General features: G+C 53.8%; 1 protein-coding gene across 1 annotated transcript in view; it reads left to right on the forward strand.

Moving 5' to 3' along the window:
- Positions 1-27,601, forward strand: part of LOC141164996 (PC-esterase domain-containing protein 1A-like) — a 224,735-nt gene that overhangs the window by 98,052 nt on the left and 99,082 nt on the right. The window contains exon 2 of the mRNA XM_073650657.1: positions 10,615-10,710. Coding sequence (XP_073506758.1) covers positions 10,638-10,710 — 73 coding nt within the window. The 5' untranslated portion in view covers positions 10,615-10,637. The remainder of the gene's footprint in view (positions 1-10,614; positions 10,711-27,601) is intronic.

Consider the following 27,601-nt stretch of genomic DNA (forward strand, 5'->3'; position numbering starts at 1 on the left):
GCTGTACTGTGTAATACTCATCATAACGGGCTCTGCAGGGAGCTGTACTGTGTAATACTCATCATACCGGGCTCTGCGGGGAGCTGTACTGTCTAATAGTCATCATACCGGGCTCTGCGGGGAGCTGTACAGTGTAATACTCATCATACAGGTCTCTGTGGGGAGCTGTACAGTGTAATACTCATCATACCGGGCTCTGCGGGGAGCTGTACTGTGTAATACTCATCATACCGGGCTCTGCGGGGAGCTGTACCGTGTAATACTCATCATACCGGGCTCTGCGGGGAGCTGTACTGTGTAATACTCATCATACCGGGCTCTGCGGGGAGCTGTACTGTGTAATACTCATCATACCGGGCTCTGCAGGGAGCTGTACCATGTAATACTCATCATACCGGGCTCTGCGGGGAGCTGTACCGTGTAATACTCATCATACCGGGCTCTGCGGGGAGCTGTACAGTGTAATACTCATCATACCGGGCTCTGCGGGGAGCTGTACAGTGTTATACTCATCATACCGGGCTCTGCAGGGGGCTGTACAGTGTAATACTCATCATACCGGGCTCTGCGGGAATCTGTACAGTGTAATACTCATCATACCGGGCTCTGCGGGGAGCTGTACAGTGTTATACTCATCATACCGGGCTCTGCGGGGAGCTGTACCGTGTAATACTCCTCATACCGGGATCTGCGGGGAGCTGTACTGTGTAATACTCATGATACCGGGCTCTGCGGGGAGCTGTACAGTGTAATACTTATCATACTGGGCTCTACGGGGAGCTGTACTGTGTAATACTCATCATACCGGGCTCTGCGGGGAGCTGTACAGTGTAATACTCATCATACCGGGCTCTGCGGGGAGCTGTACTGTGTAATACTCATCATACCGGGCTCTGCGGGGAGCTGTACAGTGTAATACTCATCATACTGGGCTCTGCGGGGAGCTGTACTGTGTAATATTCATCATACTGGGCTGTGCGGGGAGCTGTACCGTGTAATATTCATCATACTGGGCTCTGCTGGGAGCTGTACTGTGTAATACTCCTCATACCGGGTTCTGCGGGGAGCTGTACCGTGTAATACTCATCATACCTTGCTCTGCGGCGAGCTGTACTGTGTAATACTCATCATAGCGGGCTCTGCGGGGAGCTGTACCGTGTAATACTCATCATACCGGGCTCTGCGGGTTGCTGTACAGTGTAATACTCATCATACCGGGCTCTGCGGGGAGCTGTACCGTGTAATACTCATCATGCAGGGCTCTGCGGGGAGCTGTACCATGTAATACGCTTCATACCGGGCTCTGCGGGGAGCTGCACTTTGTAATACTCATCATACCGGGCTCTGCGGGAAGCTGTACCGTGTAATACTCATCATACCGGGCTCTGCGGGGAGCTGTACTGTGTAATACTCATCATACCGGGCTCTGCGGGGAGCTGTACTGTGTAATACTCATCATAACGGGCTCTGCGGGGAGCTGTACTGTGTAATACTCATCATACCGGGCTCTGCGGGGAGCTGTGCCGTGTAATACTCATCATACCGGGCTCTGCGGGGAGCCGTACCGTGTAATACTCATCATACCGGTCTCTGCTGGGAGCTGTACCGTGTTATACTCATCATACCGGGCTCTGCGGGGAGCTGTACCGTATAATACTCATCATACCGGGCTCTGCGGGGAGCTGTACCGTGTAATACTCATCATGCAGGGCTCTGCGGGGAGCTGTACCATGTAATACGCTTCATACCGGGCTCTGCGGGGAGCTGCACTGTGTAATACTCATCATACCGGGCTCTGCGGGAAGCTGTACCGTGTAATACTCATCATACCGGGCTCTGCGGGGAGCTGTACTGTGTAATACTCATCATACCGGGCTCTGCGGGGAGCTGTACTGTGTAATACTCATCATAACGGGCTCTGCAGGGAGCTGTACTGTGTAATACTCATCATACCGGGCTCTGCGGGGAGCTGTACTGTCTAATACTCATCATACCGGGCTCTGCGGGGAGCTGTACTGTGTAATACTCATCATACCGGGCTCTGCGGGGAGCTGTACTGTGTAATACTCATCATACCGGGCTCTGCAGGGAGCTGTACCGTGTAATACTCATCATACCGGGCTCTGCGGGGAGCTGTACCGTGTAATACTCATCATACCGGGCTCTGCGGGGAGCTGTACAGTGTAATACTCATCATACCGGGCTCTGCGGGGAGCTGTACAGTGTTATACTCATCATACCGGGCTCTGCAGGGGGCTGTACAGTGTAATACTCATCATACCGGGCTCTGCGGGAATCTGTACAGTGTAATACTCATCATACCGGGCTCTGCGGGGAGCTGTACAGTGTTATACTCATCATACCGGGCTCTGCGGGGAGCTGTACCGTGTAATACTCCTCATACCGGGATCTGCGGGGAGCTGTACTGTGTAATACTCATGATACCGGGCTCTGCGGGGAGCTGTACAGTGTAATACTTATCATACTGGGCTCTACGGGGAGCTGTACTGTGTAATACTCATCATACCGGGCTCTGCGGGGAGCTGTACAGTGTAATACTCATCATACCGTGCTCTGCGGGGAGCTGTACTGTGTAATACTCATCATACCGGGCTCTGCGGGGAGCTGTACAGTGTAATACTCATCATACTGGGCTCTGCGGGGAGCTGTACTGTGTAATATTCATCATACTGGGCTGTGCGGGGAGCTGTACCGTGTAATATTCATCATACTGGGCTCTGCTGGGAGCTGTACTGTGTAATACTCCTCATACCGGGTTCTGCGGGGAGCTGTACCGTGTAATACTCATCATACCTTGCTCTGCGGCGAGCTGTACTGTGTAATACTCATCATAGCGGGCTCTGCGGGGAGCTGTACAGTGTAATACTCATTATACCGGGCTCTGCGGGGAGCTGTACTGTGTAATACTCATCATAGCGGGCTCTGCGGGGAGTTGTACCGTGTAATACTCATCATACCTTGCTCTGCGGCGAGCTGTACTGTGTAATACTCATCATAGCGGGCTCTGCGGGGAGTTGTACAGTGTAATACTCATCATACCGGGCTCTGCGGGTTGCTGTACAGTGTAATACTCATTATACCGGGCTCTGCGGGGAGCTGTACCGTGTAATACTCATCATGCAGGGCTCTGCGGGGAGCTGTACCATGTAATACGCTTCATACCGGGCTCTGCGGGGAGCTGCACTTTGTAATACTCATCATACCGGGCTCTGCGGGAAGCTGTACCGTGTAATACTCATCATACCGGGCTCTGCGGGGAGCTGTACTGTGTAATACTCATCATACCGGGCTCTGCGGGGAGCTGTACTGTGTAATACTCATCATAACGGGCTCTGCGGGGAGCTGTACTGTGTAATACTCATCATACCGGGCTCTGCGGGGAGCTGTACCGTGTAATACTCATCATACCGGGCTCTGCGGGGAGCTGTACCGTGTAATACTCATCATACCGGGCTCTGCGGGGAGCTGTACTGTGTAATACTCATCATACCGGGCTCTGCAGGGAGCTGTACCGTGTAATACTCATCATACCGGGCTCTGCGGGGTGCTGTACAGTGTAATACTCATCATACCGGGCTCTGCGGGGAGCTGTACTGTCTAATACTCATCATACCGGGCTCTGCGGGGAGCTGTACAGTGTAATACTCATCATACCCGGCTCTGCGGGGAGCTGTACAGTGTAATACTCATCATACCGGGCTCTGCGGGGAGCTGTACTGTGTAATACTCATCATACTGGGCTCTGCGGGGAGCTGTACCGTGTAATACTCATCATACCGGGCTCTGCGGGGAGCTGTACTGTGTAATACTCATCATACCGGGCTCTGCGGGGAGCTGTACTGTGTAATACTCATCATACCGGGCTCTGCAGGGAGCTGTTCTGTGTAATACTCATCATACCGGGCTCTGCGGGGAGCTGTACCGTGTAATACTCATCATACCGGGCTCTGCGGGGAGCTGTACTGTGTAATTCTCATCATACCGGGCTCTGCGGGGAGCTGTACAGTGTAATACTCATCATACCGGGCTCTGCGGGGAGCTGTACAGTGTTATACTCATCATACCGGGCTCTGCGGGGGGCTGTACAGTGTAATACTCATCATACCGGGCTCTGCGGGAATCTGTACAGTGTAATACTCATCATACAGGGCTCTGCGGGGAGCTGTACAGTGTTATACTCATCATACCGGGCTCTGCGGGGAGCTGTACCGTGTAATATTCATCATATCGGGTTCTGCGGGGAGCTGTACTGTGTAATACTCATCATACCGGGCTCTGCAGGGAGCTGTACAGTGTAATACTCATCATACCGGGCTCTGCGGGGAGCTGTACTGTCTAATACTCATCATACCGGGCTCTGCGGGGAGCTGTGCAGTGTAATACTCATCATACCGGGCTCTGCGGGGAGCTGTACAGTGTAATACTCATCATACCGGGCTCTGCGGGGAGCTGTACTGTGTAATACTCATCATACTGGGCTCTGCGGGGAGCTGTACCGTGTAATACTCATCATACCGGGCTCTGCGGGGAGCTGTACTGTGTAATACTCATCATACCGGGCTCTGCGGGGAGCTGTACTGTGTAATACTCATCATACCGGGCTCTGCAGGGAGCTGTTCTGTGTAATACTCATCATACCGGGCTCTGCGGGGAGCTGTACCGTGTAATACTCATGCGGGGAGCTGTACTGTGTAATTCTCATCATACCGGGCTCTGCGGGGAGCTGTACAGTGTAATACTCATCATACCGGGCTCTGCGGGGAGCTGTACAGTGTTATACTCATCATACCGGGCTCTGCGGGGGGCTGTACAGTGTAATACTCATCATACCGGGCTCTGCGGGAATCTGCACAGTGTAATACTCATCATACCGGGCTCTGCGGGGAGCTGTACAGTGTTATACTCATCATACCGGGCTCTGCGGGGAGCTGTACCGTGTAATATTCATCATATCGGGTTCTGCGGGGAGCTGTACTGTGTAATACTCATCATACCGGGCTCTGCAGGGAGCTGTACAGTGTAATACTCATCATACCGGGCTCTGCGGGGAGCTGTACTGTGTAATATTCATCATATCGGGTTCTGCGGGGAACTGTACTGTGTAATACTCATCATACCGGGCTCTGCGGGTTGCTGTACAGTGTAATATTCATCATATCGGGTTCTGCGGGGAGCTGTACTGTGTAATACTAATCATACCGGGCTCTGCGGGTTGCTGTACAGTGTAATACTCATCATACCGGGCTCTGCGGGGAGCTGTACCGTGTAATACTGATCATACCGGGCTCTGCGGGGAGCTGTACTGTGTAATATTCATCATACCGGGTTCTGCGGGGAGCTGTACTGTGTAATACTCATCATACCGGGCTCTGCGGGGAGCTGTACAGTGTAATACTCCTCATACCAGGCTCTGCGGGGAGCTGTACTGTGTAATACTCATCATACCGGGCTCTGCGGGGAACTGTACCGTGTAATACTCATCATACTGGGCTCTGCAGGGAGCTGTACAGTGTAATACTCATCATACCGGGCTCTATGGGGAGCTGTACTGTGTAATACTCATCATACCGGGTTCTGCGGGGAGCTGTACCGTGTAATACCCATCATACCGGGCTCTGCGGGGAGCTGTACCGTGTAATACCCATCATACCGGGCTCTGAGGGGAGCTGTACCGTGTAATACTCATCATACCGGGCTCTGCGGGGAGCTGTACCGTGTAATACTCATCATACCGGGCTCTGAGAGGAGCTGTACCGTGTAATACTCATCATACCGGGCTCTGCGGGGAGCTGTACCGTGTAATACCCATCATACCGGGCTCTGCGGGGAGCTGTACCGTGTAATACTCATCATACCGGGCTCTGAGGGGAGCTGTACCGTGTAATACTCATCATACCGGGCTCTGCGGGGAGCTGTACAGTGTAATACTCATCATACCGGGCTCTGCGGGGAGCTGTACTGTGTAATACTCATCATACCGGGCTCTGTGGGGAGCTGTACAGTGTAATACTCATCATACCGGGCTCTGAAGGGAGCTGTACAGTGTAATACTCATCATACCGGGCTCTGCGGGGAGTTGTACAGTGTAATACTCATCATACCGGGCTCTGCGGGGAGTTGTACAGTGTAATACTCATCATACCGGGCTCTGCGGGGAGCTGTACAGTGTAATACTCCTCATACCGTGCTCTGCGGCGAGCTGTACAGTGTAATACACATCATACCGGACTCTGCGGGGAGCTGTACAGTGTAATACTCATCATACCGGGCTCTGCTGGGAGCTGTACCGTGTAATATTCATCATACCGGGTTCTGCGGGGAGCTGTACTGTGTAATACTCATCATACTGGGCTCTGCGGGGAGCTGTACTGTGTAATATTCATCATACCGGGTTCTTCGGGGAGCTGTACTGTGTAATACTCATCATACCGGGCTCTGCGGGGAACTGTACAGTGTAATACTCATCATACCGGGCTCTGTGGGGAGCTGTACTGTGTAACACTCCTCATACCGGGCTCTGCGGGGAGCTGTACTGTGTAATACTCATCATACCGGGCTCTGCGGGGAGCTGTACCGTGTAATACTCATCATACCGGGCTCTGCGGGGAGCTGTTCTGTGTAATACTCATCATACCGGGCTCTGCGGGGAGCTGTACCGTGTAATACTCATCATACCGGGCTCTGCGGGGAGCTGTACTGTGTAATTCTCATCATACCGGGCTCTGCGGGGAGCTGTACTGTGTAACACTCCTCATACCGGGCTCTGCGGGGAGCTGTACTGTGTATTACTCATCATACCGGGCTCTGCGGGGAGCTGTACTGTGTAATACTCATCATACCGGGCTCTGCAGGGAGCTGTTCTGTGTAATACTCATCATACCGGGCTCTGCGGGGAGCTGTACCGTGTAATACTCATCATACCGGGCTCTGCGGGGAGCTGTACTGTGTAATTCTCATCATACCGGGCTCTGCGGGGAGCTGTACAGTGTAATACTCATCATACCGGGCTCTGCGGGGAGCTGTACAGTGTTATACTCATCATACCGGGCTCTGCGGGGGGCTGTACAGTGTAATACTCATCATACCGGGCTCTGCGGGAATCTGTACAGTGTAATACTCATCATACCGGGCTCTGCGGGGAGCTGTACAGTGTTATACTCATCATACCGGGCTCTGCGGGGAGCTGTACCGTGTAATATTCATCATATCGGGTTCTGCGGGGAGCTGTACTGTGTAATACTCATCATACCGGGCTCTGCAGGGAGCTGTACAGTGTAATACTCATCATACCGGGCTCTGCGGGGAGCTGTACTGTGTAATATTCATCATATCGGGTTCTGCGGGGAACTGTACTGTGTAATACTCATCATACCGGGCTCTGCGGGGAGCTGTACCGTGTAATACTGATCATACCGGGCTCTGCGGGGAGCTGTACTGTGTAATATTCATCATACCGGGTTCTGCGGGGAGCTGTACTGTGTAATACTCATCATACCGGGCTCTGCGGGGAGCTGTACCGTGTAATACTGATCATACCGGGCTCTGCGGGGAGCTGTACCGTGTAATACTGATCATACCGGGCTCTGCGGGGAGCTGTACCGTGTAATACTGATCATACCGGGCTCTGCGGGGAGCTGTACTGTGTAATATTCATCATACCGGGTTCTACGGGGAGCTGTACTGTGTAATACTCATCATACCGGGCTCTGCGGGGAGCTGTACAGTGTAATACTCATCATACCAGGCTCTGCGGGGAACTATACAGTGTAATACTCATCATACCGGGCTCTGCGGGGAGCTGTACAGTGTAATACTCATCATACCGGGCTCTGCGGGGAACTGTACCGTGTAATACTCATCATACTGGGCTCTGCAGGGAGCTGTACAGTGTAATACTCATCATACCGGGCTCTATGGGGAGCTGTACTGTGTAATACTCATCATACCGGGTTCTGCGGGGAGCTGTACCGTGTAATACCCATCATACCGGGCTCTGCGGGGAGCTGTACCGTGTAATACCCATCATACCGGGCTCTGAGGGGAGCTGTACCGTGTAATACTCATCATACCGTGCTCTGCGGGGAGCTGTACCGTGTAATACTCATCATACCGGGCTCTGAGAGGAGCTGTACCGTGTAATACTCATCATACCGGGCTCTGCGGGGAGCTGTACCGTGTAATACCCATCATACCGGGCTCTGCGGGGAGCTGTACCGTGTAATACTCATCATACCGGGCTCTGAGGGGAGCTGTACCGTGTAATACTCATCATACCGGGCTCTGCGGGGAGCTGTACTGTGTAATACTCATCATACCGGGCTCTGCGTGGAGCTGTACAGTGTAATACTCATCATACCGGGCTCTGAAGGGAGCTGTACAGTGTAATACTCATCATACCGGGCTCTGCGGGGAGTTGTACAGTGTAATACTCATCATACCGGGCTCTGCGGGGAGTTGTACAGTGTAATACTCATCATACCGGGCTCTGCGGGGAGCTGTACAGTGTAATACTCCTCATACCGTGCTCTGCGGCGAGCTGTACAGTGTAATACACATCATACCGGACTCTGCGAGGAGCTCTACAGTGTAATACTCATCATACCGGGCTCTGCTGGGAGCTGTACCGTGTAATATTCATCATACCGGGTTCTGCGGGGAGCTGTACTGTGTAATACTCATCATACTGGGCTCTGCGGGGAGCTGTACTGTGTAATATTCATCATACCGGGTTCTGCGGGGAGCTGTACTGTGTAATACTCATCATACCGGGCTCTGCGGGGAACTGTACAGTGTAATACTCATCATACCGGGCTCTGTTTGGAGCTGTACTGTGTAACACTCCTCATACCGGGCTCTGCGGGGAGCTGTACTGTGTAATACTCATCATACCGGGCTCTGCGGGGAGCTGTACCGTGTAATACTCATTATACCGGGCTCTGCAGGGAGCTGTACCGTGTAATACTCCTCATACCGGGCTCTGCGGGGAGCTGTACAGTGTAATACTCATCATACCGGGCTCTTCGATGAGCTGTACCGTGTAATACTCATCTTACCGGGCTCTGCGGGGAGCTGTACCGTGTAATACTCATCATACCGGGCTCTGCGGGGAGCTGTACTGTGTAATACTCATCATACTGGGCTCTGCGGGGAGCTGTACTGTGTAATACTCATCATACTGGGCTCTGCGGGGAGCTGTACTGTGTAATACTCATCATACCGGGCTCTGCCTGGAGCTGTACCGTGTAATACTCATCATACCGGGCTCTGCGGGGAGCTGTACAGTGTAATACCCATCATACCGGGCTCTGCGGGGAGCTGTACCGTGTAATACTCATCATACCGGGCTCTGCGGGGAGCTGTACTGTGTAATACTCATCATACCGGGCTCTGCGGGGAGCTGTACAGTGTAATACCCATCATACCGGGCTCTGAGGGGAGCTGTACCGTGTAATACTCATCATACCGGGCTCTGCGGGGAGCTGTACCGTGTAATACTCATCATACCGGGCTCTGCGGGGAGCTGTACTGTGTAATACTCATCATACCGGGCTCTGCGGGGAGCTGTACCGTGTAATACTCATCATACCGGGCTCTGCGGGGAGCCGTACCGTGTAATACTCATCATACCGGTCTCTGCTGGGAGCTGTACTGTGTTATACTCATCATACCGGGCTCTGCGGGGAGCTGTACCGTGTAATACTCATCATACCGGGCTCTGCGGGGAGCTGTACCGTGTAATACTCATCATGCAGGGCTCTGCGGGGAGCTGTACCATGTAATACGCTTCATACTGGGCTCTGCGGGGAGCTGCACTGTGTAATACTCATCATACCGGGCTCTGCGGGAAGCTGTACCGTGTAATACTCATCATACCGGGCTCTGCGGGGAGCTGTACTGTGTAATACTCATCATACCGGGCTCTGCGGGGAGCTGTACTGTGTAATACTCATCATAACGGGCTCTGCAGGGAGCTGTACTGTGTAATACTCATCATACCGGGCTCTGCGGGGAGCTGTACTGTCTAATACTCATCATACCGGGCTCTGCGGGGAGCTGTACAGTGTAATACTCATCATACCGGTCTCTGCGGGGAGCTGTACAGTGTAATACTCATCATACCGGGCTCTGCGGGGAGCTGTACTGTGTAATACTCATCATACCGGGCTCTGCGGGGAGCTGTACTGTGTAATACTCATCATACCGGGCTCTGCGGGGAGCTGTACTGTGTAATACTCATCATACCGGGCTCTGCGGGGAGCTGTACTGTGTAATACTCATCATACCGGGCTCTGCATGGAGCTGTACCGTGTAATACTCATCATACCGGGCTCTGCGGGGAGCTGTACCGTGTAATACTCATCATACCGGGCTCTGCGGGGAGCTGTACAGTGTAATACTCATCATACCGGGCTCTGCAGGGAGCTGTACAGTGTAATACTCATCATACCGGGCTCTGCGGTGAGCTGTACCGTGTAATACTCATCATACCGGGCTCTGCATGGAGCTGTACCGTGTAATACTCATCATACCGGGCTCTGCGGGGGGTTGTACTGTGCGCTGCTGTCGGTGACGGACCGGTCTCTTCTCTTGCAGGGTCTGGATGTCGGGGGGCCGTTATGGGGGGCTTCCGCTCGGTCGATGTCCGTCAGTTACTGCACAACAAGTTCGTCGTTGTCCTCGGAGACTCCAGTAAGTTACTAAATCCTACATTTACTGTGTGTATATAACTGTATCCCCTCATCTGCGGAGCAGTTTCTCCCAGTAGTCAGGTCAGAGCCGGCTGCTTGTGGTGATGATGACTTCGGGCTCGTGTCTGAGCAGTTCCCCCCCAGTAGTCAGGTCAGAGCCGGCTGCTCGTGTTGATGATGGCTCCGGGCTCGTGTCTGAGCAGTTCTCCCCCAGGAGTCAGGTCAGAGCCGGCTGCTCGTGGTGATGATGGCTCTGGGCTCATGTCTGTGCAGTTCCCCCCAGTAGTCAGGTCAGAACCGGCTGCTCGTGGTGATGATGCCTCCGGGCTTGTGTCTGAGCAGTTCTCTCCAGTAGTCAGGTCAGAGCCGGCTGCTCGTGGTGATGATGGCTCCGGTCTCGTGTCTGAGCAGTTCCCCACAGTAGTCAGGTCAGAGCCGGCTGCTCGTGGTGATGATGGCTCCTGTTCGATGTGACTCTTTTGTCTTTCAGTCCAGAGATCGGTGTATAAAGATCTGGTGAAGTTTCTGCAGGACGACGCGTTTCTGTCTGAGATGCAGCTGAGAGAGAAGGTTTGTCTGGTAAAATGCCTCCAATTACTAACATTATTGAGATTTTTGAGGTCTTTGTTTCCTTAATTACCGCTGGACGCCTAAAAGTCTTTAAATGGCCACGCAGAGATTAGCGCCCTGCTGCCCCGAATGTTGTGTACAGAGATCTATGATGCCGTGTGTCCGGGTCAGAGAGTAGCAGTGCCGATGATGTGTGTAGAGAGCGATCCTCGGGTAGCAGTGCCGATGATGTGTGTAGAGAGCGATCCTCGGGTAGCAGTGCCGATGATGTGTGTAGAGCGCGATCCTCGAGTAGCAGTGCCGATGATGTGTGTAGAGAGCGATCCTCGGGTAGCAGTGCCGATGATGTGTGTAGAGAGCGATCCTCGGGTAGCAGTGCCGATGATGTGTGTAGAGAGCGATCTTCGGGTAGCAGTGCCGATGATGTGTGTAGAGAGCGATCCTCGGGTAGCAGTGCCGATGATGTGTGTAGAGAGCGATCCTCGGGTAGCAGTGCCGATGATGTGTGTAGAGAGCGATCCTCGGGTAGCAGTGCCGATGATGTGTGTAGAGAGCGATCCTCGGGTAGCAGTGTCGATGATGTGTGTAGAGAGCGATCCTCGGGTAGCAGTGCCGATGATGTGTGTAGAGCGCGATCCTCGAGTAGCAGTGCCGATGATGTGTGTAGAGAGCGATCCTCGGGTAGCAGTGCCGATGATGTGTGTAGAGAGCGATCCTCGGGTAGCAGTGCCGATGATGTGTGTAGAGAGCGATACTCGGGTAGCAGTGCCGATGATGTGTGTAGAGAGCGATCTTCGGGTAGCAGTGCCGATGATGTGTGTAGAGAGCGATCCTGGGGTAGCAGTGCCGATGATGTGTGTAGAGAGCGATCCTCGGGTAGCAGTGCCGATGATGTGTGTAGAGAGCGATCCTCGGGTAGCAGTGCCGATGATGTGTGTAGAGAGCGATCCTCGGGTAGCAGTGCCGATGATGTGTGTAGAGCGCGATCCTCGGGTAGCAGTGCCGATGATGTGTGTAGAGAGCGATCCTCGGGTAGCAGTGCCGATGATGTGTGTAGAGAGCGATCCTCGGGTAGCAGTGCCGATGATGTGTGTAGAGAGCGATCCTCGGGTAGCAGTGCCGATGATATGTGTAGAGAGCGATCTTCGGGTAGCAGTGCCGATGATGTGTGTAGAGAGCGATCCTCGGGTAGCAGTGCCGATGATGTGTGTAGAGAGCGATCCTCGGGTAGCAGTGCCGATGATGTGTGTAGAGAGCGATCCTCGGGTAGCAGTGCCGATGATGTGTGTAGAGAGCGATCCTCGGGTAGCAGTGCCGATGATGTGTGTAGAGAGCGATCCTCGGGTAGCAGTGCCGATGATGTGTGTAGAGAGCGATCCTCGGGTAGCAGTGCCGATGATGTGTGTAGAGAGCGATCCTCGGGTAGCAGTGCCGATGATGTGTGTAGAGAGCGATCCTCGGGTAGCAGTGCCGATGATGTGTGTAGAGAGCGATCCTCGGGTAGCAGTGCCGATGATGTGTGTAGAGAGCGATCCTCGGGTAGCAGTGCCGATGATGTGTGTAGAGAGCGATCCTCGGGTAGCAGTGCCGATGATGTGTGTAGAGCGCGATCCTCGGGTAGCAGTGCCGATGATGTGTGTAGAGAGCGATCCTCGGGTAGCAGTGCCGATGATGTGTGTAGAGAGCGATCCTCGGGTAGCAGTGCCGATGATGTGTGTAGAGAGCGATCCTCGGGTAGCAGTGCCGATGATGTGTGTAGAGAGCGATCCTCGGGTAGCAGTGCCGATGATGTGTGTAGAGAGCGATCCTCGGGTAGCAGTGCCGATGATGTGTGTAGAGAGCGATCCTCGGGTAGCAGTGCCGATGATGTGTGTAGAGAGCGATCCTCGGGTAGCAGTGCCGATGATGTGTGTAGAGAGCGATCCTCGGGTAGCAGTGCCGATGATGTGTGTAGAGAGCGATCCTCGGGTAGCAGTGCCGATGATGTGTGTAGAGAGCGATCCTCGGGGGCGGCTACATTGTTTCACTAGTGCTTTGTTTATTTTTGTATCGTTTTTATTTATTGTTTTTATTTATTGTTTTGTATTGTTTGTTTATTTTTATTAATTGTTGTTGTGTGAAATGAATACAAAGAAATCTACAAATGACAGAACCTGAGCTCCCCACCCCCGAGGATCAGAGGGAATATAGTTTAGGGTTATTGCCTTTAGAGCAGGTCTCTGAGATGACTCCACTAATCTGTGAGGCTACTGGGGGCAGCGCTTTTCAGAGCCCACACCTGGGGGTCTGTGGTGGTCACTCCACATACCAGTCGTCACCTTCCCTGTCGAAATAGGAATGTTGGGAATATACTTAATTTGAAAAAAAAAATTCACAATTACTTTCTTTTTGTTTCACCAACAAATTACACCACAACCTCATGTATATATAAAAGTACAATAAAAAAGTAAGTAAATTACGGAGGAAAAAAAACTTTACAGCTCAGACTCAGCACGCTGTCGGCTAACACTTTTCTATTCAGCTTGTAAGCGCTGCTGGTTTGAAGCTGGCGGAATCGCTGGAGCCGTTACCTCCTAATCCTGGCCATCTTCAGCTTGGTGTTTATAAGCTAGACAGCAGTGGTGGTCGGTCTCCTAGGCAACAAGTATAAACAAGAGAGAAGTGTTAACTCAAGAATACACTGTGTTCCAAATTATTATGCAAATAATATTTTCTCAGATTTTCCCAAATTCCCTATATGAATTGTAGTCATTGTCATTTTCCAGTCAAATAACTATTAGAGGACAAGTGAAAGGTTTTTGTACAAACTGCCGATGATAACAGGATATTTATAAAAAAATAAAAAACTCAAACTGCACTCAAAATGCATGTTCCAAATTATTATGCACAGCAGAGTTTTCAACCTTTTCATTTTAATAAAGAACAAAAAAATGGTCATTTGTGAAATTCTAAGCATTAGCCGGTTATTACACACTGAAATCACACAGTTTACAACTCAAAGCTTTATTCTAGGTGATGTTACATTTGCACATAGGACCCCTTGTTGGAAAGGAGCTTCTGAACTCTCTCGTCCATTGAATTTGTCAGGTTTTGGATGGTTTCTGCTTCAGTTGTTTTGCATGAGGACAGAATACCCTCCCAGAGCTGTTGCTTAGATGTGAACTGCCTCCCGCCATCATAGACACTCCTTTTGATGATGCTCCAGAGGTTCTCAATGGGGTTGAGGTCAGGGGAGCATCGGGGCCACCATAAGTTTGTCCCCTTTTATGCCCATATCAGCCAGAGATGCAGATGTGTTATGTGCAGCATGAGACGGGGCATTATCAGTACAAGGTGCTCAGAGACACGGCCGAGGTGAGGAGGCTGAGCCCGACCACCACTGAGCAAGATACAGAAGTACAAGGTGTTCAGTGCTCAGAGACACTGCCGAGGTGAGGAGGCTGAGCCCGACCACCACTGAGCAAGATACAGAAGTACAAGGTGTTCAGTGCTCAGAGACACAGCCGAGGTGAGGAGGCCGAGCCCGACCACCACTGAGCAAGACACAGAAGAACAAGGTGTTCAGTGCTCAGAAACACGGCCGAGGTGAGGAGGCTGAGCCCGACCACCACTGAGCAAGACACAGAAGTACAAGGTGTTTACTGCTCAGAGACACGGCTGAGGTGAGGAGGCTGAGCCCGACCACCACTGAGCAAGACACAGAAGTACAAGGTGCTCAGACACACGGCCGAGGAGGGGAGGCTGAGCCCGACCACCACTGCGCAAGACACAGAAGTACAAGGTGCTCAGACACACGGCCGAGGAGGGGAGGCTGAGCCCGACCACCACTGCGCAAGACACAGAAGTACAAGGTGCTCAGTGTTCAGAGACACGGCTGAGGTGAGGAGGCTGAGCCCGACCACCACTGAGCAAGACACAGAAGTACACGGTGCTCAGAGACACAGCCGAGGTGAGGAGGCTGAGCCCGACCACCACTGAGCAAGACACAGAAGTACAAGGTGCTCAGTGTTCAGAGACACGGCTGAGGTGAGGAGGCTGAGCCCGACCACCACTGAGCAAGACACAGAAGAACAAGGTGCTCAGAGACATGGCCGAGCTGAGGAGGCTGAGCCCGACCACCACTGAGCAAGACACAGAAGTACAAGGTGCTCAGAGACATGACCGAGGAGACGAGGCTGAGCCCGACCACCACTGAGCAAGACACAGAAGTACAAGGTGTTCAGTGCTCAGAGACACGGCCGAGGTGAGGAGGCTGAGCCCGACCACCACTGAGCAAGACACAGAAGTACAAGGTGTTCAGAGACACGGCCGAGGTGAGGAGGCTGAGCCCGACCACCACTGAGCAAGACACAGAAGTACAAGGTGTTCAGTGCTCAGAGACACGGCCGAGGTGAGGAGGCTGAGCCCGACCACCACTGAGCAAGACACAGAAGTACAAGGTGCTCAGAGACACAGCCGAGGTGAGGAGGCCGAGCCCGACCACCACTGAGCAAGGCACAGAAGTAAAAGGTGTTCAGTGCTCAGAGACACGGCCGAGGTGAGGCGGCTGAGCCCGACCACCACTGAGCAAGGCACAGAAGTACAAGGTGTTCAGTGCTCAGAGACACGGCCGAGGTGAGGAGGCTGAGCCCGACCACCACTGAGCAAGACACAGAAGTACAAGGTGTTCAGAGACACTGCCGAGGTGAGGAGGCTGAGCTCGACCACCACTGAGCAAGACACAGAAGTACAAGGTGTTCAGTGCTCAAAGACACGCCTGAGGTGAGGAGGCTGAGCCCGACCACCACTGAGCAAGACACAGAAGTACAAGGTGTTCAGTGCTCAGAGACACGGCCGAGGTGAGGAGGCTGAGCCCGACCACCACTGAGCAAGACACAGAAGAACAAGGTGTTCAGTGCTCAGAGACACGGCCGAGGTGAGGAGGCTGAGCCCGACCACCACTGAGCAAGACACAGAAGTACAAGGTGTTCAGTGCTCAGAGACACGGCCGAGGTGAGGAGGCTGAGCTCGACCACCACTGAGCAAGACACAGAAGTACAAGGTGTTCAGTGCTCAGAGACACGGCCGAGGTGAGGAGGCTGAGCCCGACCACCACTGAGCAAGACACAGAAGTACAAGGTGTTCAGACACACGGCCGAGGTGAGGAGGCTGAGCCCGACCACCACTGAGCAAGACACAGAAGTACAAGGTGTTCAGAGACACGGCCGAGGTGAGGAGGCTGAGCCCGACCACCACTGAGCAAGACACAGAAGTACAAGGTGTTCAGAGACATGGCCGAGGTGAGGAGGCTGAGCCCGACCACCACTGAGCCAGACATAGAAGAGAATCGTCAGGACTGTGCCTAGAAATATGTGATACAGATTCCAGGTTTTATGTAGTGATTAGATGAGCGGACTCTGGATGGAGCAGATGGACGGTCCGCGGCTGCGTCAGTACCGGGCACAGACCTCCACTTCCCCTAAGTCCCCAGTGAGGTGGAGGTGGGCACTGCTGTGGGTGGAATTATTACAGAAGAACTTGGAGCTTTTGGGGTTTTTTGATTGATCTGCATCACCTCCCAAACCTCATGCCTGTGATTAGAAGACACTTTCTTCTAGTAGTGCAACAGGAAAAGGTCTGCGCCTCTCCAGAAATGCAGTAAAGGGAAACATTGTCTTCACAAACAGACAAAGCTTCATTATTTGTGGGTAAATACGTGCGGTGTCTGAGCGAGGTGGTGTCGGGCGAGCTGCTGCTTCTGCACGCTCTGGCACCCAATAGACAAATCCTGGGTAAAGCATCCTTCTTGCTAACTCCTTCAGAACGAGGAATTCTTCACTACTGAAAGCAGTGCACCCCGATTCCATTACCTCCCACCTCCATCTTTCCCTGCAGCACCACAGGCTTACTGCGGCCCAACGTCCATCTTGAGGTCCCAGGGCCGACAGACTGATTCGCACTGAATTGTTCTATGGAAATCCACTGCCCCGAGTAACAGCCTCATGTTGGCCCTAGCAGCCCACTGCCTCTGTTTTCACTTCGCCACACTCTCTCCAACTGAACTTGGCACTTCCTGAAGTTGATGCTCTCAGTTCCTCCTCCCCAATCTGGGCCGGCCATTACAGTTAACCCTGTCTAGGCTAAACTGCAGCCCCAGAGGGTTTTGCTTTCACATAACATACATCACTATAAAACACATTAACCATTTGAGATGTCAGTGACAGCGAGTGGAATATCACCTTCACCACTCCCACAAATGCAAAGTCCAAGATAGTGGTTAAAAGGACAGATAAATAGCATGGCTAAACATGGTCCACAACCGAGCAAAGACCAAGCACAGCTGAGCGAGGACCAAGCACAGCCGAGCGAGGACCAAGCACAGCCGAGCGAGGACCAAGCACAGCCGAGCAAGGACCAAGCACAGCTGAGCGAGAACCAAGCACAGCCGAGCGAGGACCAAGCACAGCCGAGCGAGGACCAAGCACAACCGAGCGAGGACCAAGCACAGCCGAGAGAGGACCAAGCACAGCCGAGCGAGGACCAAGCACAGCCGAGCGAGGACCAAGCACAGCCGAGCGAGGAGCAAGCACAGCCGAGCGAGGACCAAGCACAGCCGAGCGAGGACCAAGCACAGCCGAGCGAGGACCAAGCAAAACCGAGCGAGGACCAAGCACAGCCGAGCGAGGACCAAGCACAGCCGAGCGATGACCAAGCACAGCAGAGCGAGGACCAAGCACAGCCGAGCGAGGACCAAGCACAGCCGAGCGAGGACCAAGCACAACCGAGCGAGGACCAAGCACAGCTGAGCGATGACCAAGCACAGCAGAGCGAGGACCAAGCACAGCCGAGCGAGGACCAAGCACAGCCGAGCGAGGACCAAGCACAGCTGAGCGAGGACCAAGTGTGGCGCCCCTGAGGGTTCGACCGCCACAGGGATGCTGCACTTCTCTAATAGAGTGTAGTGTTCCTCCTCTGAGGTAAGAACAGCGTGATGGTCAGGACCCAACCTCCACATTCAACACCACACTTCTTCCACCAGAGGGGGCTAAAATGCACTATGTGCTGCCCTCCTGGTTACAGGGACACTGGGGAACCAAGAGATAGGGGAACCAAATTAGTGGGTGAGGGTGGAGGACTCACATTTTAGTAACACTTAATATTTCATATTTAATCCACAGCCATTTTGGTTCTTGGTCTCTTTTTTAATGGTTCTTTGACTGTACTTATCGTGACCTACCTCCCTGAGCGTGGATCCTGTGTGGGCCTGCAGAGGACGGGGACACAGCCCTCGTACCCTGGCCTTGGGTCGAGGGGCAGGTTGCAGATAGTGAAGGTCTCAGCCCGGTCAAGGACCATGACCAAGAAGGCCCGGGAGCTTAGGAATGTAGCTCCACCGCAAATGGATCCCGGGGGGGATGCAGACGGAGCGGTGCACGCCACCTGTCTTCGCCAGACTGATCTATTCAGTGGGATTCCGGCTGCAAGAGGGGTACCGGCCCCCGACACCCGACCTTGCTACTCTACGTCCTGGTCAGGGAAGCCCGGTAGGCACTGAGGATCCCACCGGGTAACGGAAGGAGCGGAGCTGCCACCCGTACCCTTGTTCTGAGTGAAGTTCAGAGGGAGACCCGGCCTATCTACACAGACAGGAAAGGACCCGGTCTGAAGTCTAGGAACACTCTGGTGCAGGGTCCTGATTGAACACTGGACTTACACGGAGGTTGTCGGACCCCCGACCCTGGTGACCGCAGAACTCCGTGAGGAGCAGGGAGAAGCCTTGCAGCTGTACTCTCCACCGTGAGTAAAAACCCTGGAAGTCAACTCCTATGGCCTCCGGACTCTTTATTCTGCACTACACCGCACTACGCGGCACCAGACCTCCTAGACTACTACCCCCTCCATCCTGTCCCTTTGCCCTGAGGCCCAGCTCCGCCTGTGGGGAGTAGTAACAATGACGGCTGCCACAACATCCCGCCTCAGAGGACTGCAGCAGCGCTGGTGGCCATCACCAGGTGCCACAGGTGGCGTAGTCGATAGCAACCACTCAACCCTGATAGCCCATCACATCCTTTTTTTAACGTGACGGCCCTGGGCACGGAGCGGGTCCGGGGCACGGCTGCACCCCATCTACCACACAGGACCCGGCTCCGAGTACTCCATCTTCCCAGGGTAGGGCTTCCAGCGTACGCGTCACACAAGCACAGCCGAGCAAGGACCAAGCGCAGCCGAGCGAGGACCAAGCGCAGCCGAGCGAGGACCAAGCGCAGCCGAGCGAGGACCAAGCACAGCCGAGCGAGGACCAAGCGCAGCCGATCGAGGACCAAGCGCAGCCGAGCGAGGACCAAGCGCAGCCGAGCGAGGACCAAGCGCAGCCGAGCGAGGACCAAGCGCAGCCGAGCGAGGACATCTGCGTATTTCAGGTGCATTGCTTAGCCCTGGCCGTGTCTTCTGATGAGAGCGAGCTGGACTACTTTCCTCCCGTCTCTCCAGAAAACCCGGATTGTTCTGCAGCATCGACATCTCCACTGCTCGGGGCCAAGAAATTAATCATCAAAAATACTCTCCTGACATACTCTGTGCTGCTGTGGACCCTGCTTATTTCACTCTGAGACCTCACACAAGATAATACATTCCTCTCCTGACATACTCTGTGCTGCTCCTCCCATTATGTGACGTTCAGTCTGTAGCCTCTCACAAAAATTACCTGAAATCCTCTGTGCTGCTGGCCCCTTTTGTCCTGTCCATGGTTGAGCCGTTGTTCTTCTCCACAGGGGGAATTCACTTTTGAGAATGACTCGCTGATAGAGGGCGGCCAGCTGAACGAAATGACCAATGAAACCACGTACCGAGAAGTGCGGCAGTACCGGAGCGGCCACCATCTTGTCCGCTTCTACTTCCTGACCCGCGTCTACTCTGCTTACCTGGAGAGCATACTGTCGGATTTCCGGAACGGCCCCCCACCGGACGTACTGATAGTAAACTCCTGCGTCTGGGATCTTAATAGGTGACCACCGCCGCCATGGTATCCACCGCCGCTGCCATATTGGGGACAGATCATCATTGTCCTCATCTCCTGCAGGTACAACGACCAACATCTGGAGGGCTACAAGACCAACCTGGACCACCTGTTCCTGCGCCTCAAGGAGGTTCTGAGCCCCCAGTGCCTCATCATGTGGAGCATGACCATGCCGGTCGGATGCAAGAAGAATGTCGTCGGTTTCCAGAATCCCCCATACAACCTGCGGAAGGACATCGTGGAGGGGAACTTCTTGAGCGCCATATTGGCTGATTTCCACCAGCTGGACGTGCTGGACATGCACTACTACTTCCGCCATGACCTGCACCTACGATGCAATGACGCCACCCACTGGAACCAGATGGCACATCGAAAGTACACGCAGATCCTGCTGACCCGCATGGCACTGGCCTGGGGCGTGAGAATGCCGAAGAGCAAGAAGCCAAAAGGTGCTGGACATGGACACCATGAGATGTGCTAAGTGACATCATTGGCTCTGCTACATCCGCCGTCTTCTATAACCTGCTCTCCCTCCTGTGTTTCAGGTTCTCCTCTTCTCCCCGAGCCTACTCACCAGTTCTCATTGGAAAACGACCCCCATTCCATGCTGTACCCCCCAATCCAAGAGCGAGAGCGTTGCGACCCAGGTAAAATCTCACTGTGCCATTTCATTTCCACCAGTGACGTCCATTTAGATCCCCATCTTTATTCATGGCCATGTTCTCAGGTACAATTGTGAGTGATCCCCTCTCCACCAATGAGAAGCCCCGCACATTGTGAGTGATCCCCTCTCCACCAATGAGAAGCCCCGCACATTGTGAGTGATCCCCTCTCCACCGATGAGAAGACCCCACACATTGTAAGTGACCCCCTCCATGGATGAGAAGCCCCCGCACATTGTGAGTGACCCCCTCCATGGATGAGAAGCCCCCGCACATTGTGAGTGACCCCCTCCATGGATGAGAAGCCCCCACACATTGTGAGTGACCCCCTCCATGGATAAGAATTCCCCACACATTGTGAGTGATCCCCTCCATGGATGAGAAGCCCCCACACATTGTGAGTGATCCCCTCCATGGAAGAGAAGCCCCCATACATTGTGAGTGAGCCCCTCCATGGATGAGAAGCCCCAGCACATTGTGAGTGATCCCCTCCATGGATGAGAAGCCCCCACACATTGTGAGTGATCCCCTCTCCACAGATGAGAAGCCCCCACACATTGTGAGTGATCTCCCTCCATGGATGAGAAGCCTCCACACATTGTGAGTGATCTCCCTCCATGGATGAGAAGCCCCCACACATTGTGAGTGACCCCCTCCATGGATGAGAAGCCCCCGCACATTGTGAGTGACCCCTCCATGGATGAGAAGCCCCCATGCATTGTGAGTGATCCCCTCTATGGATGTGAAGCCCCCACACATTGTGAGTGATCCCCTCCATGGATGAGAAGCCCCCGCACATTGTGAGTGACCCTCTCCATGGATGAGAAGCCCCCACACATTGTGAGTGATCCCCTCCATGGATGAGAAGCCCCCACACATTGTGAATGATCCCCTCCATGGATGAGAAGCCCCGACACATTGTGAGTGACCCCCTCCATGGATGAGAACCCCCCCACACATTGTGAGTGATCCCCTCCATGGATGAGAAGCCCCCACAGATTGTGAGTGACCCCTCCATGGATGAGAAGCCCCCACACATTGTGAGTGACCCCCTCCATGCATGAGAAGCCCCCACATATTGTGAGTGATCCACTCCATGGATGAGAAGCCCCCACACATTGTGAGTGACCCCCTCCATGGATGAGAAGCCCCCACACATTGTGAGTGACCCCCTCCATGGATGAGAAGCCCCCATACATTGTGAGTGATCCCCTCCATGGATGAGAAGCCCCCACATATTGTGAGTGACACCCTCCATGGATGAGAAGCCCTCACACACTGTGAGTGAGCCCATCCATGAATGAGAAGCCCCCGTACATTGTGAGTGACCCCCTCAATGGATGAGAAGCCCCCACACATTGTGAGTGATCTCCCTCCATGGATGAGAAGCCACCGCACATTGTGAGTGAGCCCCTCCATGGATGAGAAGCCCCAGCACATTGTGAGTGATCCCCTCCATGGATGAGAAGCCCCCACACATTGTGAGTGATCCCCTCTCCACAGATGAGAAGCCCCCACACATTGTGAGTGATCTCCCTCCATGGATGAGAAGCCTCCACACATTGTGAGTGATCTCCCTCCATGGATGAGAAGCCCCCACACATTGTGAGTGACCCCCTCCATGGATGAGAAGCCCCCGCACATTGTGAGTGACCCCTCCATGGATGAGAAGCCCCCATGCATTGTGAGTGATCCCCTCCATGGATGAGAAGCCCCCACACATTGTGAGTGATCCCCTCCATGGATGAGAAGCCCCCGCACATTGTGAGTGACCCTCTCCATGGATGAGAAGCCCCCACACATTGTGAGTGATCCCCTCCATGGATGAGAAGCCCCCACACATTGTGAATGATCCCCTCCATGGATGAGAAGCCCCGACACATTGTGAGTGACCCCCTCCATGGATGAGAACCCCCCCACACATTGTGAGTGATCCCCTCCATGGATGAGAAGCCCCCACAGATTGTGAGTGACCCCTCCATGGATGAGAAGCCCCCACACATTGTGAGTGACCCCCTCCATGGATGAGAAGCCCCCACATATTGTGAGTGATCCACTCCATGGATGAGAAGCCCCCACACATTGTGAGTGACCCCCTCCATGGATGAGAAGCCCCCACACATTGTGAGTGACCCCCTCCATGGATGAGAAGCCCCCATACATTGTGAGTGATCCCCTCCATGGATGAGAAGCCCCCACATATTGTGAGTGACACCCTCCATGGATGAGAAGCCCTCACACACTGTGAGTGAGCCCATCCATGAATGAGAAGCCCCCGTACATTGTGAGTGACCCCCTCAATGGATGAGAAGCCCCCACACATTGTGAGTGATCCTCTCCATGAATGAGAGGCCCCCACACATTCTGAGTGAGCCCCTCCATGGATGAGAAGCCCCCATACATTGGGAGTGATCCCCTCCATGGAAGAGAAGCCCCCACACATTGTGAGTGATCCCCTCCATGGATGAGAAGCCCCACACATTGTGAGTGATACCCTCCATGGATGAGAAGCCTCCACACATTGTGAGTGATCCCTTCCATGGATGAGAAGCCCCCGCAAATTGTGAGTGATCCCCTCCATGGATGAGAAGCCCCCATACATTGTGAGTGATCCCCTCCATGGATGAGAAGCCCCCACACATTGTGAGTGATCCCCTCCATGGATGAGAAGCCCCCGCACATTGTGAGTGATCCCCTCCATGGATGAGAAGCCCCCACACATTGTGAGTGACCCCCTCCATGGATGAGAACCCCCCCACACATTGTGACTGATCCCCTCCATGGATGAGAAGCCCCCACACATTGTGAGTGACCCTTCCATGGATGAGAAGCCCCCACACATTGTGAGTGACCCCCTCCATGGATGAGAAGCCCCCACACATTGGGAGTGATCCCCTCCATGGAAGAGAAGCCCCAGCACATTGTGAGTGATCCCCGCTCCACAGATGAGAAGCCCCCACACATTGTGAGTGATCTCCCTCCATGGATGAGAAGCCCCCACACATTGTGAGTGACCCCCTCCATGGATGAGAAGCCCCCGCACATTGTGAGTGACCCCTCCATGGATGAGAAGCCCCCATACATTGTAAGTGATCCCCTCCATGGATGAGAAGCCCCCACACATTGTGAGTGATCTCCTCCATGGATGAGAAGCCCCCGCACATTGTGAGTGACCCCCTCCATGGATGAGAAGCCCCCACACATTGTGAGTGATCCCCTCCATGGATGAGAAGCCCCCACACATTGTGAATGATCCCCTCCATGGATGAGAAGCCCCGACACATTGTGAGTGACCCCCTCCATGGATGAGAACCCCCCTCACACATTGTAAGTGATCCTCTCCATGGATGAGAAGCCCCCATACATTGTGAGTGATCCCCTCCATGGACGAGAAGCCCCACACATTGTGAGTGACACCCTCCATGGGTGAGAAGCCCCCACACATTGTGAGTGACCCCCTCTATGGATGAGAAGCCCCCACACATTGGGAGTGATCCCCTCCATAGATGAGAAGCCCCCACACATTGTGAGTGATCCCCTCCATGGAAGAGAAGCCCCCATACACTGTGAGTGAGCCCATCCATGAATGAGAAGCCCCCGTACATTGTGAGTGACCCCCTCAATGGATGAGAAGCCCCCACACATTGTGAGTGATCCTCTCCATGAATGAGAGGCCCCCACACATTGTGAGTGAGCCCCTCCATGGATGAGAAGCCCCCATACATTGGGAGTGATCCCCTCCATGGAAGAGAAGCCCCCACATATTGTGAGTGATCCCCTCCATGGATGAGAAGCCCCCACACATTGTGAGTGACCCCTCCATGGATGAGAAGCCCCCACACATTGTGAGTGACCCCCTCCATGGATGAGAAGCCCCCACATATTGTGAGTGATCCACTCCATGGATGAGAAGCCCCCACACATTGTGAGTGACCCCATCCATGGATGAGAAGCCCCCACACATTGTGAGTGACCCCCTCCATGGATGAGAAGCCCCCATACATTGTGAGTGATCCCCTCCATGGATGAGAAGCCCCCACATATTGTGAGTGACACCCTCCATGGATGAGAAGCCCTCACACATTGTGAGTGACCCCCTCCATGAATGAGAAGCCCCCATACATTGTGAGTGATCCCCTCCATGGATGAGAAGCCCCACACATTGTGAGTGATCCCCTTCATGGACGAGAAGCCCCCGCACATTGTGAGTGACCCCTCCATGGATGAGAAGCCCTCACACACTGTGAGTGAGCCCATCCATGAATGAGAAGCCCCCGTACATTGTGAGTGACCCCCTCAATGGATGAGAAGCCCCCACACATTGTGAGTGATCCTCTCCATGAATGAGAGGCCCCCACACATTCTGAGTGAGCCCCTCCATGGATGAGAAGCCCCCATACATTGGGAGTGATCCCCTCCATGGAAGAGAAGCCCCCACACATTGTGAGTGATCCCCTCCATGGATGAGAAGCCCCCACACATTGTGAGTGATACCCTCCATGGATGAGAAGCCTCCACACATTGTGAGTGATCCCTTCCATGGATGAGAAGTCCCCGCAAATTGTGAGTGATCCCCTCCATGGATGAGAAGCCCCCATACATTGTGAGTGATCCCCTCCATGGATGAGAAGCCCCCACACATTGTGAGTGATCCCCTCCATGGATGAGAAGCCCCCGCACATTGTGAGTGATCCCCTCCATGGATGAGAAGCCCCCACATATTGTGAGTGACCCCCTCCATGGATGAGAACCCCCCTCACACATTGTAAGTGATCCCCTCCATGGATGAGAAGCCCCCATACATTGTGAGTGATCCCCTCCATGGATGAGAAGCCCCCACATATTGTGAGTGACACCCTCCATGGATGAGAAGCCCTCACACATTGTGAGTGACCCCCTCCATGAATGAGAAGCCCCCATACATTGTGAGTGATCCCCTCCATGGATGAGAAGCCCCACACATTGTGAGTGACACCCTGCATGGATGAGAAGCCCCCACACATTGTGAGTGACCCCCTCTATGGATGAGAAGCCCCCACACATTGTGAGTGATCCCCTCCATAGATGAGAAGCCCTCACACATTGTGAGTGATCCACTCCATGGATGAGAAGCCCCCATACACTGTGTGTGACCCCCTCCATGAATGAGAAGCCCCCATACATTGTGAGTGATCCCCTCCATGGATGAGAAGCCCCACACATTGTGAGTGATCCCCTCCATGGACGAGAAGCCCCACACATTGTGAGTGACACCCTCCATGGGTGAGAAGCCCCCACACATTGTGAGTGACCCCCTCTATGGATGAGAAGCCCCCACACATTGTGAGTGATCCCCTCCATAGATGAGAAGCCCCCACACATTGTGAGTGATCCCCTCCATGGAAGAGAAGCCCCCATACACTGTGAGTGAGCCCATCCATGAATGAGAAGCCCCCGTACATTGTGAGTGACCCCCTCAATGGATGAGAAGCCCCCATACATTGGGAGTGATCCCCTCCATGGAAGAGAAGCCCCCACACATTGTGAGTGATCCCCTCCATGGATGAGAAGCCCCCACACATTGTGAGTGATACCCTCCATGGATGAGAAGCCTCCACACATTGTGAGTGATCCCTTCCATGGATGAGAAGCCCCCGCAAATAGTGAGTGATCCCCTCCATGGATGAGAAGCCCCCATACATTGTGAGTGATCCCCTCCATGGATGAGAAGCCCCCACACATTGTGAGTGATCCCCTCCATGGATGAGAAGCCCCCACACATTGTGAGTGACCCCCTCCATGGATGAGAACCCCCCCACACATTGTGAGTGATCCCCTCCATGGATGAGAAGCCCCCATACATTGTGAGTGACCCTTCCATGGATGAGAAGCCCCCACACATTGTGAGTGAGCCTCTCCATGGATGAGAAGCCCCCACACATTGGGAGTGATCCCCTCCATGGAAGAGAAGCCCCAGCACATTGTGAGTGATCCCCTCTCCACAGATGAGAAGCCCCCACACATTGTGAGTGATCTCCCTCCATGGATGAGAAGCCCCCACACATTGTGAGTGACCCCCTCCATGGATGAGAAGCCCCCGCACATTGTGAGTGACCCCTCCATGAATGAGAGGCCCCCACACATTGTGAGTGAGCCCCTCCATGGATGAGAAGCCCCCATACATTGGGAGTGATCCCCTCCATGGAAGAGAAGCCCCCACGTATTGTGAGTGATCCCTCCATGGATGAGAAGCCCCCACACATTGTGAGTGACCCCTCCATGGATGAGAAGCCCCCACACATTGTGAGTGACCCCCTCCATGGATGAGAAGCCCCCACATATTGTGAGTGATCCACTCCATGGATGAGAAGCCCCCACACATTGTGAGTGACCCCATCCATGGATGAGAAGCCCCCACACATTGTGAGTGACCCCCTCCATAGATGAGAAGCCCCCATACATTGTGAGTGATCCCCTCCATGGATGAGAAGCCCCCACATATTGTGAGTGACACCCTCCATGGATGAGAAGCCCTCACACATTGTGAGTGACCCCCTCCATGAATGAGAAGCCCCCATACATTGTGAGTGATCCCCTCCATGGATGAGAAGCCCCACACATTGTGAGTGATCCCCTCCATGGACGAGAAGCCCCCGCACTTTGTGAGTGACCCCTCCATGGATGAG

The sequence above is a fragment of the Phyllobates terribilis genome, unplaced genomic scaffold (assembly GCF_046119375.1).
Source record: "Phyllobates terribilis strain yellow unplaced genomic scaffold, ASM4611937v1 Scaffold_1__5_contigs__length_1240528914, whole genome shotgun sequence".
Classification (NCBI taxonomy): Eukaryota; Metazoa; Chordata; class Amphibia; order Anura; family Dendrobatidae; genus Phyllobates; species Phyllobates terribilis.